This window comes from Temnothorax curvispinosus, unplaced genomic scaffold, assembly GCF_003070985.1.
Source record: "Temnothorax curvispinosus isolate PA1 unplaced genomic scaffold, ASM307098v1 QBEX01012454.1, whole genome shotgun sequence".
Lineage (NCBI taxonomy): Eukaryota > Metazoa > Arthropoda > Insecta > Hymenoptera > Formicidae > Temnothorax > Temnothorax curvispinosus.
The window spans coordinates 1,458,781-1,475,996 of record NW_020222234.1 but is presented as its reverse complement, the minus strand read 5'-3'; the positions used below and the strand labels follow the sequence as shown (position 1 = coordinate 1,475,996).

Below are 17,216 nucleotides of genomic sequence, written 5' to 3'. Positions count from 1 at the left end.
AGTCATAAATATGCAAGAATTGGTTCTAATAGCGTATTACAATATTGTACTTAATACTAAGTTACGTATTCTATGCGTGCTACATTGCGCTAAAAGCATTCATTAAATTAATGGGAAAACCGTGAGACAGGTAATAGCCAAGTAACCGGATTAATGGTTTGATAAGCAAATTTTTCCATCTTAGTTTTTCTCTATATTACATTTGTTTATCACTTGAGAATTCTAATGCAATAAAAGTGATAAAACGCGATTTGGATTGAGAAATTGTACGGGTCTTTAATCTTGTTGTTGTTGTTGTTGTTTTTTTTCCAAAAAAAAACATTGTCTTCTTTTATAAATTTATGCTACTAATTTTATTTGGTTATTTTTAATCATAATGAAATTTCGTAAAAACTAAGATGATATATTATAATATATTGGTGTAGATAAATAAAATACTATAATCAGAAATTAGTATTTAAAAATAGGTTGCAACTGCATAAATCATAAATTGACGCACGCGAGGCGCAGAACCGAGGCGGCAATCTGATAAAGAAGCGGCACAGGAAGCAATATACGCGATCATATTATCATTGTGTAGTGCATAAAGGCATATTGATGTACGTGCATTTCTGTATACATGAATAATCTCGTATAATTGTGTGCGTCTTATACGCATCAAGAACGGTGACGAAACTCTCATTTAATGTGGACGCGCGTAAATCACAGGTACTCACCCAAGAACGTTTTTATTGAGTATCTTCAACCTCGGCTGCAACGGTATTGAGAATTTATAGACTTAGGGACATTTTTAAATGTTTTTACAATCTACACACACACACACACACCCAACATATAAAGAACAGTTGTTTATTTTATGAAAAGCGATAGACACGTATTTTTAACGTACATACATTAGTAATATTCCGCGTCGTCAATTATTATGCCAATATCACAGATCTATCATCAATCTTTGCCAACAAAAGATTACAACTTGTCCTTTAACCAGTTGCACTTTCCATCGAAATGTCATCTATGTACAGAATGCTTTATTCATATTGACCATCAACGTGTTTTACAGCGAATGCTGCGTAGCTTTTGAAGAAATAAAATGATTAGAGCTGCTTTCAACATCTGAAACGTAATTGTATTTCTAGGTAGCCGACACGTAAAATGGTGGCGTCGCAAAACGACGGTGGCAGAAGTATGGGCGGCGGCGGTGGTGACGGCGGCGGCGGTGGCGGCGGCGGTGATGACACGGTTTACACGGTGACCGTGAGCGGGGTCGGTTACAGGAACGAGGGTTACAAGGACGACGGCACCGACGGCATACCGCCGGAGCCGCAGAAGCCGCAGTTCCCGGCGGCGGACGACGACACGCAATCGCGGAAATTCAAGCTGTCGCGCGGCGAAAAGTGGCGTATCCTGAAGAACATCGGCACCGTCTCGATCGCCTTCATGGTGCAGTTCACCGCGTTCCAGGGCACGGCGAATCTACAGTCGTCGATCAACGCCAGCGACGGCCTGGGTACTGTCTCGCTTTCAGCCATTTATGCCGCTCTGGTGCTCTCGTGCATCTTCGTGCCCACTTTCCTTATCAAGAGGCTCACCGTCAAGTGGACCCTCTGTCTATCCATGCTGTGCTACGCGCCGTACATCGGCTCGCAGTTCTATCCGAAATTCTACACCCTGGTACCCGCTGGCGTGCTCCTGGGTCTCGGCGCCGCGCCCATGTGGGCCGCTAAGGCCACGTATCTGACGCAGGTTGGCGGGGTCTATGCTAAGATCACCGACCAGCCAGTCGACGCCATCGTCGTACGGTTCTTCGGCTTCTTCTTCCTGGCGTGGCAGACGGCCGAGCTCTGGGGCAATCTTATCTCTTCGCTCGGTAAGTCGACAATTTCAAGTTTTTTATTATTAGAATTACTATTTTAACACTGAAAATATTCTCTGTGTGTTGAATTTATAAAACTCCGTTGATATTCCCGAAATGTTATAATTCGTGTATGAAATCAGAAAACTTGATTAAGGTAGTTGTATCGCGACAGTATTAGTCAAAAATAATGGTCACACTGCAATACGATAATGTATGAAAACTCTACTTATCTGTGTAAAACTTTTGACTGAGCTTGTACTGTTTTTACTGTTTTCACTCGCGTCAGTAATGTCAGTATACCAGTATGCTATCGAGGTTATTTTGAATAAATAAAAGAAATAGAAGCGAAAATGTCTGTTGAACGTTACAAAGGAAGATTAATTTAAAAAAAGTATTAAAGAAAAGACTTAAAGCCTTAGCGGCAATGTCTGAACTACATATATATCTAATCTTCATATGCGCAGTGTTGCAAGATCTTTACAGGTTAGCTGTCGTATGCGTCCATCGCTATGAGAAATTGTGTACTTTGTGTAACAATAGCTTCAAAACTAAATAGATAAGGGTCTTGTACTTTTGTAAGAATATTTTTACAAGTCTCTTTTGTCATCTCTTTGTTTTTCATTAAAATCCTATGAGTAGTTTGATCGCTACAATTACAAACGTGATATAGGAAGCCGTTTTCGTCCTACGATACATGTAAAAAATGCTAAGTTTGATTTCCATTATTTCAACTTTGGTATAGTCAAGCTTTTTCTACTTGCACGTGTGTGTAGAGCGTGTTTGCATTAATATGCTGTTCAAATTTTAAAAGATTCCTATGAAAATGGGTTTTGTGATACAACTACCTTAAAGAGCGATAATAAGAAAAGCTTCTGGCTATGAAGACACGCTGATAAAATCAATGCAAATGACATTGGTTTTATAATCGACTTATAAAGCCTTTTTTAGAGTTTACATCATGTATGCATAATTAATAGTTATTATCAGGGCCAATTACACTGATGCTCCGCGAAGTGTTGATTTCTGAGAATAAAAGTCTCTAATCCTCACTGTCGAAGTTAGACGTGATTAAGCGAGCATTTTTATGTGGTTATGCTATAGCATTATGCGTACTTTCGTAAAAGCAATTCTTTCTGTCATTCATAAGCGCGTAATAAAGACATTCTTCACATCTCAATAATACAATAACACTATCTCCGTCTGTTTTTCATGCTCAATTGCCAGCGGCTCACAATATATCCGTTAATGCCGCGCAAATATTCCAGTAGACTGTGTGCACAATTGTGTGTCAGCTTATCAGCTTAGACTATGTTGTTCGTTAATTACATTTCTCTCTATACTAACATTACTAACAGATCTTAAATTAATAGTCCAAACCATTTTTCCCCAAATTATTCTATCTAACTATATAATAAACAACCTTATACAAAACTTTTCAAATCTGATTTTCAATTGAATTAAATAATTTTGAAAGAAGATATTAATGCAGAATATTTGTGTTTACAATTTTTTAATCTCTCTAAATCATGCCAAATTTCGCAATACATATAGCGGTGCGCGCAGCACGCGGGCAGTGGAGACAGCCGTTGTAGTCAGACAAACGTTACAGTCAGACAGTCCGACTAAACGTTCGGCGCTTCCCCTGACACGCGCGTACCTATATCCTCGTGTCTTTATACGTCTTTATACCGCTTCCTCCGCAAGTGTGCGTGAGGGACAACGTGGTCAGTGAGGGACTTGTCGAACGAGAGAAGCCGTGAGAGCGACGGAGAGAGAATTGCACGCTCGCTGGGAAGAAACAAGTTTTATCCGGTATAAACTCGCGGCAGTCGGTTTCCGTACTACCTCGTACGCATTCCCCGATACCGCGTGTGTTTACACACACACACACACACACACACATACACGCGTAAAGAATCATTGATGTTAGTCTTACGTGTGAAGAAACGTTTCTTCGATTTCTTCGCTCGTTGAATGCCTCTCCTACGATTGAATTTGATCTGACGCCATTTCGTATAAGATCCGGTAATGCTGCGCGACGTTCTAATTATCAAAATGATGCGTAGAAAGAGCAACGAAATAGAATATATGTTAAAATTGAACAATAATAAAAAAATTAGGATTTGAGTAGCATAATTAACTGATGTTAGATTGTACAAAAAAGAAATGAGAACTAATGAATGCAAATTTAGTTGGACGAACTTTCTGTTAGACGAACTTGGTGACTTTATATAAAATCTGCAATTATATTATAATATGAATAGCTGTATCATCTAATAGTTAATAATTATTCTAAATAAATAATAAATCAAAGAGATGAAATAATATGTAAAAACAAATAGTATCGATAATAATAATAAATAATTTTGATATTAAATTTTATTAAATATATTGATACATTTTAATAATAATGGAGTATCAGATGAGACAGTATTCCACTTCATAAAAATATTACTTCTGATAAGTGTAGATGGCTACATAGACAAATTCGTATTAAATCATTATCAATCATTTGATGGACAGAGAAAAGTCAATGCTATTGGCGCCAGGTAACATTTGCAAATAAACAACAACGGTCAAGATCATTTTGAGTCCTTGTCGAGGTCGACATGTATACGCAATATTATAACGATGAATGGTCCGTAGTGGCATGAAGGTTGCAGATTGCATGGGCAGGTATTACTGAATAATTCCTCGAAATCGACGAGATCTTTGTGGAATGATTCGATAATACCTGTAGATAACGAATTTCTTGTGCATTATGACATCGATTATGGAAGAAGTCGATTAAATATACCATGCACCGCATTTATGTAACGTGATCAATACTAAAGAGTCCAGTTTATTTTTGCCGAACTAATTAAAGACTTAATAATTTTAATTAGTAAATTATTTTAATTAAATGTATGTCCCTGCACTTTCAATCTTAATATCAGTGACGCATTTTTCGCTGTGTTTGAAATTTAAATCGATTTTTTTATCACGGAGAATTTTGAGGAAGGCCATTATTTGCAATCCATTGCAATCTTTTAAGATTAAATATCTGAATAATCGGATTATAATATTCAAAATGCAAAAAAAATAAAATTTATCTGAATTTAAATGGACAATAATTATTTTGTTTTACTTTATTTTTTGACCTTACCTTAAAAGTTTAATCCTTCGTTTAATATAAATTGATTAAAATTACAGAACTATTAATTAGCTTCGTTGAAAAAAAATCAAAATGTGAAATCGATTAAAAATATACCTGCGTTTGTAAATTTTGGCATGCTTATACACGTTTCGAGTCTTCGACCTTTCAAAACGTGGTTAAATTATATATATGGGCATTTTCTACTGCACAGTTATTTCTAATGTAACGAAAATAAGAAATACTTTTTATCGTTTGCATAAAATGTGACGGATATTGGAACAGAAACTGTTTATGATATTTTTAAGAGACTTGTCATTGATTTATTCATTTATTGCATAAAGTATAATACGTATCTTTGCAGTTTGCAATTTGCATGATTGGACTGAACGATTTCCGCACGTATATTCGTGCGTGTTCGCTCGACAACAGCATTAAAAAGTGGACATTTCCGACAATTGGTGACGATAGTGAAGAGAATCACGACGTAAAACACGACGTAATATTATTAGCTCCGGTGAAAGTTCCTCTGGTCGGCCGCGCACGTATTAGTCGAATGTAGATTTCAGAATGTCGATAGGTCTTACTTAGAGCCATCGATTAATTCCTATCCCGGAAAGAGTGCTGGAACATCCGTGTGAAATTATACGAATAACAAAATTCCCGGCACGCCGCGGCGATAGAAGATGAAAGTCGTGCGCGTCAGTAGTTCCGGTCGATGATTTAACCGGCGAGAAGCGCACGGCCGTTAATTTTTCGCGGCAGCGTAACGCTCGCAATTTGCGCCGGGCGATTTCTCGACACACTCGGAAAGGCTTTATCGTCACGTAAACGCGCATACTTTGTTACACATTATATCACACGCGCGAATAATGGGCATATGTAGTACGAGCGACCGCACGTTGGCGCTTTCGAGCAAATTGTTGCACCTCGGGGCGCGTAGCGCGACTCCTAGTCGACTCGACTCGACACGTCGAATACCAACGAGATCTTTCGAGAAGGTTCTGCGCAAACGAGCGCATTCGAACGCATATCGTGCGCTTCCTCATTGACGACATGTGTGCGTGGGCCGCGTTTGTACAGCTCTCTGCATGGGAATTTCTTTCTCCGGTTATTCGCGAGCATTTCTCCGAGCTGCGTTTCGCCGATCGGTTCGGTAATCCCGCTTGTTAGCGAAGCATTAAATTTTCAACAGGACCCACTGTCGGGATCAAAATAACTTTTATGACAACATAAAATGCACACGTGAACACGGTAAGAACAGTACGTTAATGGCATGCTTTATCCGTTTATCGCGGGATTTCTTCGCGTTTGCGTGAAGCGCGTGCACGAATCTTCGGGCAGAATCGTAAGGACGACTTCGCAATCTCGGCTGTCTTTTAACGGCGATAATAAAGCAATCAGAACACGCTAGGTTGCGATGTCTATTGCATCCCTGTCAGAGGTAACCAGGTGTGATTTACATTCGGCAAAGGTCTCCTCCGGCTTCACGCGCCGTGAATAAAGGTACAGAATTACGCGAATGGATTCCACTATACACGGGTGCAACCGTGACCTCGATGTTACCTCCATCGGGACGAGCCGACGCGCATAATCGATTTTTCGATCGTGGAAAGGCAAGGCGTAGCGTGCATAATGCGCAAAACTCGCGAGTCCGCAAAATCGATTAGGAAAGAGTCTCGGTCAACGGTGAAATTCGCCCATGAAGTATTGATTTACGAAGTGTCCAGCTCCACACACGTCGCGTCTCATTCTCCTCGGTGTTCCGGCTCTCTCACGAGACGGTTTCCGGTACGGCGTAACAGATCGACCTCTCGACCTACCGCTCTCCGCACACACACACACACGTTCGTCGCGCGAGTCTTCGAGCACCCGCTTCGAACTGGCATAATCGACTTGGTAATAAATTGTTACGCGTTCCCTGCTTATCCGAGTACACGCATTGCAGTTGCCAGGCAGATCCCTCGCGTCGATATCTTCCTACCGATTTTATTTCTCGACCGTGACGTATATGACGGTGATAAAACAGTCTCCGTACTTTACGTTGCGAGGACAAATTCAGATTTTGAACTTGTAGAATGGTAAAAAAAAACTATAATTATATGCTGAACTTGCAATTAATTCATTAACTAATCGCTAATTAAGATCACTCAAAAATTCCGTGTTATTCTTTCTTAGTCCTTTCATTAACAATCGTGTATTCAGTAAAAAAGAGTCACTGTTGTTAAATCATTTACGTGCATACTTTTAAGTTTGAAACATCACAATAATCTGCGATAATCGCTTTTTTCTTTCAGAAGCTTAACATATGAGAATAGCTTGACTTGTAAACTGCTGCGAAATGTAAAGAACAATCATTATTTTTGAGTCGTTTGCATAAGTTAAATTAACTCTTTTTTTTACATTAAAAAAAAAAAAACAGTTTTGAAAAAAAAACCATTTTCTTCAGTACAACGAGAGATGACAGTTCTTATATGTTGAATACTTTAAACTACATGTATTTACATACATGTATGAATTTTATATTATATATTTTATAGGTTTTTAGATTATTTAATGCCAAGTAGTAAAAATGAAACTATATAGCATAAAAAGTCGTAATTCTCTTTAATCTCCACCCACAAACTTGCACTAGAATAAATCTGATTTTTCGTTTGTAAATTACAAAAGACTTACTAGTAAGTATTAAAAAACATTTTATTTAAATCGAAATTAAGTTACTTGTTAGCAATAATAAATAAAATTTAATATACATTTTTATAAGTTAAAAAACAGATGCTCTCAAGTTTCCCCGATCGCTGTGGCGTTTTTCTTTTTTAATTAAATTCGAAGAAATTCAGAGAAAGCGCGAACGTTCGCGAACATCACTCACGATCAGAGATCACTTTCAAATTGCAGTATTAACCGATGGCGGTGCTGACGGCGGCGGCGGCAACAACACAACAAGTACAATCAACAGCTGGGACAAAGTCAAGCTATGCGGCGCGGATTTCTGCGTCATTGGCAACAAAGGTCACGAGAACCTGGACCGACCACCAGAGTCGGAAATCTACGAGATCTCCGCGATCTATCTCACGTGCGTTATCATCGCGGTGATTATCGTCGCTCTCTTCGTCGATCCTCTCTCTAGGTGAGTGCCGAATATACGGGAACGAAAGTCGCCGGTCGGGATGTTAATCGCTGGTTTTTATCGCTTACCAATATCAAGTCTCGTCATCGTAATACCTCGCAACGGAATAGCACATACAAGCAAGGACAGGCTAGTCGTTGAGAAACGTTAGAGAGTAGTCGGGCTTGATAAACCTGTGGTTCTCTACTCCTCCTACAAAGACTTTTATTTTATAATTAGAGATAACGCGCCGAATGTTAATTAGTTGATCGGATTTACATATTTATATGCACAGTGTAGCCGTATCAACTTGCGATCGTCAATAATGCTTCAATAAATTTTCAGTGAGTGCTGCTATTAAAGCACTAATGTTTAATGTATTACAAATTGCCATCAATATACTAATTAGTCATTTATTTCGCTCAAGAAGAGATAAAACTAGGTATATATAAAAAGATATTTTTCCTTTTAGATTAGTATAAATTAGTATAAATAAAAAATTATAAATATATATATATAGTACATCAAGAGACACGGTGGTCTCTCGTGCCAAGTACACGCGGAGCGAGACCGATTTGAAAAGACCTGAGAATATATTTTTTTTATTCTGAATCAATAACTCTTTGGTGAAAACTTAAAGAAAGTTTTAACTTGAATTATTCAACATTATAAGTGAAAATTTAATTTTGCTTATATAACAAAATTTTATTCTCCAATTAATATTAAGCGGGAATTTTAATGCATATATTTAATTCAAGGCTTAATTGTTAAGGTATCTGTCATTGAAAGTATATAAGTTACGAGAGAAATGATAATCTTTATTCAGATTTTTATTAAAACAAATTAGAAAGCAAAATAGAAAGATCCCAAATTAAATGTTGCATATTCTCCATTCACTTTTATTTCTTATATGTATATCTTTTATAATATGCATCGCTCGTCGCTCCTTTAAACATTTATTCTGCGACATATTAGTTAGATTAATCTACTAATAATACGATTGCAACACATCGGATTACTTCCAGTTTGCAAAGCAGTTAACGAATTAGCGAATGTTTCTCCGGTACTCCCAGATAGACGAAACAAATACCTTGCTCCGTATGTCTACTCCGATATCGATCTATGTGAGTAGGATGCGAAATCCGTTCGCCACAAAGAGGTTTATAATTGCACGTTGAGTCAACAATGAAGCTTACTTGCAGAGGTAGAGCATGCCGTAATTATGCGCCGCATGAAAGGTGACATGCACGAGATGTAACGGAGGAAGCTGCCTCTATCAATCGTACCAGTCTGTCTTATCGGTGCGCGCGATCACTGACAGTGATATATTTTATCCGCGATTTTACACTGAATTACGCGGCTCAAACTGTCATCGCCCGTATACGGATCGTTTTACGGATATATGGCGGTGTCACGCGATCGCGTTGTATTCTCGTCGCTCTGTTTTTAAGAATAAACGGCTGAACGGAGTGCCGTTGGGAAGAAAAATATTTTTATTCCCAATTTGATAAGAACGGGACGTTTGTTTTCGTGGCGATGTCATTGACCGTCCGATGCGGCCGAGAAAACGAAACGCGTAAAATCGCTTCGCCAGAAAATTAGCAAGGTAATTGAAATCGCGAGAAGCTCTTATTTAATAGACGCCGTTTCTCAGAAATTACTGCATAAAATGCAATTTGAATCTTTTCAATCTGCATCTTTTTAAATTTGCCATGTGATATATACCTACAGTTTCCCAGGAGAAGGAAATTTATTCATCAGATTCGCGTTAGTGAAGAAGTTGACTCACGTTCTCTCTCTCTTTCTACAACAACCAATTATAGTTACACTCATCGCGATTACCATGTTACCAACGTTACGCGGGTTAACAGATTATTCGAAAAATTTAAAAATTGTTTTAAGCAGCCGTCTCTTTTCCATCAATTTTTCAAAGACGGCGAGCAACCAAGTTATTGCTGTTTTCACGGCAGATTGTCAGCGATTACCGGTTTGCGGCTGTATCGTCGACGACTTATCAGTGGAGCGTACGCGAAAATTGAGAAGCAGAAGACATGTCGAGTTATTGCGGTATTACGAAACGCAGCTTGATAGACGTGATCCGCGAAACATCAGCCCGAATTTCCTCTCCCCTAGCCCCGCCGTTTCGGGATAGCTGTAACCATTGCTCTGCTTATGATTGCGAAATAGCGTACATCCGACAGGATGCGCCGGCGGTTGCATAACGCTACATGTAGCGTGAACCGTACTTATTAAAAGTCGGTAAGTTTCTGGAGGCTCGCGTTGCGTCAACGCTTATCCTTCAGCGTGCTGTAAAGCAACGCGACTAGTTTATACTAGGGGAAAAAAAAAGATCTTTGCATTTTTTTACATCGATTACCGAGAGATAATTAATTTGCAACTTACGATTCAACGCGGCTTCTCGCTTATCGGAAACCATGGTAAAAAAAAATGGGCGGTAACCATGGTCGGACGGCGTAAAAAGTTGATAAGGCAACTGTTACTGAGTGTACCAACCTTGATGCTAGAATTAACAATTCTAGAGATATATTTATTACGTACCGTAACAAAACAGAGATATTATAGTTAGCATTGAATAAAAGGTTCGCCTTATGGACGTGGAAAACATAATTCTCTTTTGGGCAACTGACGAAATAATTATTGTATTCGTAATTAATTACAGGAAATGTATAAATCTAAAATATATTGCGCAATGGCTAAATACTAATAACTTTAAAAAGGAAATAATTTTTGATAATGCAGCGGCAATGACGATGCGCCGATACGTCCAGTCGCGTTTACGGTCAATTTCCGCAAACACTTGCGCAAATACTTTTAGACCTTTTAGTTTAAATATATTGCACGATGGTGAATAATGCCGGATGTATCCCAATATTATTCACGCCGTTTCGTTTTCTGTCACCGATAAAATCACTCTCTCATATTCATCCTGTCGCGGGGTGATGCGCAAGGACACGTGTCCGTCCGGATGTAGGCAACTCTTAATGATACGTTGCCCGCCAAATTATTATCGGACCGAAGATTAGATTGCGACTCAATGTTACAAAGTCCTCGGAAAATACATGCCTCGGTCAGGTGCGCACGGCGCTCTGACGCATACTAACTACCCCGTTCGCAATTAACATGGTCGATCTTCCGACGCCGAGATACAAATCGATGGAAATATAGACGCTAAAGACCCCGCACAATGAAAAATATAAGGAACAAGGAACAGATATTATAGCAATTAGAAATAAAAAATTGGGAATAAAGCTGGGTGTAGCATTAATACACAGCTTCCGATAGGTTAAAAATCTATTGTCTGTTTTATTCCCTGTTTCCGTTGCCTGTATACTTTTCATCGTGCAACTTTATTCTTGATTCTTTAGTTCTAATCGCTAACATCTGTTCCTTGTTCCTTTATATTTTTCATTGTGCGGAGGCCTTAATGTAGACGTGATATTAACGACAATCTTATCAAAGACGGAGGAGAAGAAAAACGCGCCATCCTAAGGTCTTGTTTCCTGTCTGCACACTTGAACGATCCGTTTAATGAATTGTTTTTATGGACAGCTGTATTGAAATGTGCGTTTACGCTTTTCACGCGCGACATCAAGGCTTCGTTCAATGCAACTCTCTCATAAATCAGCCGGCTCGAACTTCTCGCGCAGAAGGAACAAACGTTGGAGCATCACACTCGTAATTACATTGAATTAATAGATGCTATCGTGTCGGATTTATTCGCAGTTGTAATTATGGTGTTACGTTTCCATGACTTCCGCGACGACAGATTCTCATTGTTTCTGTTCGCCGCTGTGTATAGGATTTTGCGGTCTTCTATGCTATTTAATTTAATTCTTCCGCGGTTTTGACTAACATAACTTCCTGTACGTAAACGACGAGCGTAATCATCTCTTAATACCTTAACCTACATAACGTTTTTTTTATACTTAATAACCAAATTAATTATGCCCGCGCGAAATCTTTTTATATAATAATTTATCACAATATGAAGAATGATATAAATATACATGATAGCTGCACAATATTTTTTATATTGCACCATAATTTTTAAAATTTCTTGTAGATATTATTGAAAATTAATAATCCATAAAAATTAACAAATTCCTGTATATCTTGTAACAAATCTGCCCATTTTTTCTGTTTTGATGAATAGTTGCTAAAATTTTTTATAATTTTATTATTTTCTAGATTGCGATAGATTGAAAATTACCTTTGAGATTCTCCATCGTAGTCCATGCTCGATCTTTCATCATTCTAACGGACGAATTTGTCCGGAACTATGTAATACTATACTTAAACATCCTTAACTGCTGGGAAAATTTACGGCCGCAGAGCCAGTAATTCGCGAATTGTTTTTTCGCAAGGTCGCGCCTCTTCTGATTTACGTGTGTTAGCGTAGGTTTTCGATAACGAGAAACACACGGTGCCAGCTCGACGAAAAGAGAAGCGACGATAAAGCAACGCCCGTACTTGTCCTCACCACGTATACGGTGATCCAGAAGTACGTTGTGTGATACTTTTGACCAGGAGGGATTTTTCCACGGTCTTTGACGTTTGCCTTTAACAAAAATTCTAAGCAAAGTTATTATTTATTGTAATTTTCTAATTGCTTGTACTTAATGTTTTGATCGAGTCAGAAAAAATGTAGCTATCAAAGCGAGAATTATTTCAAGATCAACTATAGAAAACGAGACTTTAATTATTTATGTGTTGCTCTAAATTTTAATTCGCCAAAAAAATCTTTAATTTTAAATTGCTTAATAAGCGAACAAATAAAGGTATAATCAATTTTTAAATTAATTTACATCAATATTTGTAATCGAGAGAAAAGTATCACAGGAGACACTCTGTATTGCATTTATCGTAGTTCGCAGCGAAACGAATGTATCTAGGACGTGCGACGGCACGTACCGATACAACTTCTCATGTGCTGCTCGTGTGCTCGCTTAAAATCTGTTGTCAAATAGCACTTCTTCGTGTTATCGTTTTTCAAGCAAAAAATATATTTCTCTCGTGTACAAACGCATATGCATGCATGCATGCATAAGAACAAAAATCGCGTAAAAATAGCAAAAGTTTATGCTGCTCAAATCAGAAACCTTATATTATAATTTTATACGTTATATACTTTTTACAATCTTACACCGAAGAAAATTTTTATATTACGCTTTTATTCGTGATTTTTTTGTATTATTGGTTTATCTAACGCGTGCACATGTAGGATTTTTCGGCGCAGTCTCGTTAATGCATTCCCGTATTTTTCCATTAACAATTCTTCTGAGAGACAGGCTCGTGATAGTGTCTAAATCACAGTGTCTCTTTCCGCTTCTCTTTCTATCTCTCTCTTTCTCTCTCTCTCTCTCTCTCTCCCCGAGCATTAAAATCTCACGATTGCCGACGTTGGACGTTGCGTAATCCGCGAACCGATGCATCACGATGCACGAGCCGCTGCCGCGCTTCATTCATGCGATCGTTTACGAAGATACCCGCCGCCGTTCGATAATCGCCCACGATGAAACGCAGCGCGCGATCGTACAGCGCGCATAATACCGGTGTAGAAAAACTGACGTTTCCCTCGCTCACGTATCCCTTTCCGGTTGGCTCGGTGCATATGCATGCCGCTAATTTGCCCTCGGTTGTAGTCGTAGATAGATAGATATGTATGCTGAGGCACCAAGCAAAGGTGTATATAAGTATATAATATGTGTATATTATTATTATTATTTATCCGCGTGTCACGGAGGATCAAGGAACACTTGACTCACTTTCGATTTCCGGTACAGACCGCTTCGACGTCCTAAATGCGTTGCATGTCTGCTCGCGAGTTTCTCGATGCGTTACAAGCATTATTAGCCGTGATAATCTTCGGTAAATCCTTATTAATTAGCAAATTAATTAAACGTTTAGATTTAAAAAAAAAATTATTTCATCACTATATAAGAAAATATAGAAAAAAGTAAAATTCTACGAAATGCTATTATTTAACGCAACAACGTATTAAATATTTAATTATATCTTTTTGAAATTGTGAATCGATACTTAAAGAAAATTAATATATCTTTATTTTACATTATTTCAAAATTATAGAGAATTAATAATGGAAAATTAATTTTTATATACACCTGAAATATGAATGTAAGATCGAAGTATACAAGTAGTATTATGATTAAAACACGGCTCTTTTAGTTATTAGTTCTCTAAATGAAATGCATCATTGACACGCTGACGACTTCGAGATAATAGTAATGAACCTGTTTGTCGAGTGCAGTTGCCAGTTTGCTAACGCACAGCAGTAAACGTGACTACATCGCTGCAACTCGGCAGGCGACATCATTAGGAAAAAGACAATCCTGACCTGCATAACGTTTGCCACGTTGTCGAGGCAGGCGAACCGCAGAACGAGACCGCGGCGGTCGTAAATTATTGAAATCGATGTACTAATATGCAAGTTATGTACATTTCCTTTTGGGAAATCAATTTAGTTTTGCATGTGTTATAAGTTGTATAATAATAAATAATTAAATAAGCCAGTTTCTCTCGCTTCTTTTCGAAATTTGTACATTTTAATCAGACGGGTAATAATTAAATTTATATATTTTTATACATATAATGATTATATAATACTTTTCGAATTTTTAAATTTAATTCTTCCGTGACGGGAGAAAAGAGGAAGAGTCTTTAACATCGGTTTTAATTAATGTGCCAAACAAGGTCACTGGTTAAACTTTCTCTCTGAAATGTATTGTTCATAAAATATTGAAAATCTGAGCGTCGTGGATGCACGTTATCAATCTCTCTTTCTCTCTCTTTTCTTCCACCGTCATTCGTCTTAATGACAGCATCGTCCGTGATGTCTGCATATTACGGGGGGTATTACGTAAGAGGCGAGTGTATTAGATCTGTACGCAGATCGCGGCCGCGGCGAGACGTCTCCGTTGCCGCTATCTTCCATTCGCATTGCTTCCAAGGCTGCGCCGTAACGGTTCAGGTCTAGTCTGTGGAAACGTTGGAAAGCGCGGCGGAAATATGCGCACGTGAAGATGCAACTTCGGTTGAAAGACGCAAGAAGAAATTCTTAAACTACAAAACACATAAATGTTGCCATGGCCGAGTATATAGAAAAATTGTGCACGATCGATAAAGAACGCGAGGAGAAAAATTAATAATCACAATTATTATAACACTTTCTTACGAGCAGATCGAGGAAAGTCGTCGAGATATTGACCGGAATTGCAGTTCATTAAATTGTTCAAGATTCTGAATTATATATCTGGATTAACGCGCGGCGACTCGTGCGTGCATGCATAAATCCGCTCGCGGTTTTCGCGAAGCGTGTATAATACCCGTGCAACGTGCACCACCGATTCGCTCTGTTCTCTCCGTGCGAAAGAGGCTGTGATTTTTGAGCGACGTCGTGTCGCGTGAATTGAAAGAAATTATACGAGTACGAATCAAACAGATCTTCCGGGATTTGGAACGACTTAATTGCATCGCGTCGTTCGCGCATGTGACGATCGGAAATACTAGCATATTATTGATGGCGAAGAATCTTTTTCTTCTGGTGACAATGAGGCATAAAACGATTACGAATTGAATTTGACAGCTTCAAAAAATCCATACTATAATTTTTCTAAATAATTTATCTTTTCAGTACTAATCCCTTTTCGAGCAAAATATCAGTGGCGATCGTGGCGTATAGAAATGTGCGCTGCTCTAAGACCCTTTAAAGCTGGTCTACAACCTTGCTTTAAAGGATATTTAAGCTCTAAGCTATAAGAAATTGACCAATCACAATCGAGTATTCTCCTCACATTCCATTGTGATTGGTCAATTTCTTTGGCTTAAAGCTTAAATATTCTTTAAAGCAAGGTTATAGACCAGCACTAATGAACCAAAGATCCGAGTTCAAATCCGACCAAAAACCGTCGGTTTTTATTCGATCGCTATCTCTCTGGTGATGGCAACTCACCAAGAAGAACTTCTCTGCATTTGGTTTCACTAATTCTTTGAAATAAAAAAGTGGTATATATACTATTGTACTACACTGTACTACACAACATACATCAGCGTATAGTTAGAATTCTATACGCTATATGTTGTGTTGTATTATATATGGTATAATGCCGCTTTTTTTATTTCAAAGAATTAGTGAAACCAAATTCTATACGCTCAATAGAATTCTAAGTAATTATATTAAAAAGAATGATAAATAAAATAAGATAGCTCCGTTTATGTTAAAGATTATTACTGTACCCAAATTGAAAACTAACTTTGTTCTTAATTGATATTACAGCCTCGAATCTCGAAAGAAGGAATAAATAGCTTGATGATTAACATTGTAAGGTTTAAAAGTAGCGAACAAAAATCGATCTAGCTGACACATATAGAAACGCGGAAACTGCAAGACGGCGCCTCTCGTCAATTAAATAGTCATCATCCAAGCAATTTTATCGCTGGAAATCCTTCTCAGAAATTAATATGTATTCCTCTAGAATTCGTGGCACGAGATGTATAATTTAAGCTATATTATTCATTGCTTTTGCTTAACGATCGAGAGGTTCATCGCTTCGAGCAGGCTTATGATAATTTCTCTTTATTTTGACTCATGCGCGGACATACATTTGTGTGTGTATGTGTGTGGGGCATCACGAAGAGATCAACGTACGAAAAAAAACGTGACATTTATAATAGTAATTCGTCTTTAGTTAGGTACGCATGATCGAGGCAAACGATCGTCCTCTTACCTGCGCCACGATCGTTCATCACGCTGTCAATATTGCTAGGCGCGATTATAATGATACGCGATTTGAGAGCAATATGGAGCAATCGTGCAGATTGCCGCGAAAGATACGCCGCCGGTGATCACGCCAAAGATCACGCTCTCTATGTCCATATCCTCTCGACGTCTCCTTCCGCCTGAAGAAAGACGCGTGTACCTGTTTTTGCGCAAGTGGCGATTCGTACCGCACGCTCTCCGCGGCTGCCAACAGTGGCCGTGGCTTCGGCCGGGCCCAGAAAATCCAGCAAACGTGTTCTCAGGAATGCCGTCCCCCGAGGTGGAGAACATTTGCTGTCGAGCGTATGCCGAGTGTTTAGTG

The 17,216-nt window shown here is 38.5% G+C and overlaps 1 protein-coding gene across 1 annotated transcript in view; it reads left to right on the top strand.

The window, feature by feature from the left end:
- The first annotated feature begins 1,142 nt into the window (after nucleotides 1-1,142).
- LOC112462458 (UNC93-like protein) overlaps nucleotides 1,143-17,216 on the top strand; it is a 36,152-nt gene continuing 20,078 nt past the window's right edge. The window contains exons 1-2 of the mRNA XM_025028249.1: nucleotides 1,143-1,867; nucleotides 7,887-8,118. Coding sequence (XP_024884017.1) covers nucleotides 1,153-1,867; nucleotides 7,887-8,118 — 947 coding nt within the window. The 5' untranslated portion in view covers nucleotides 1,143-1,152. The remainder of the gene's footprint in view (nucleotides 1,868-7,886; nucleotides 8,119-17,216) is intronic.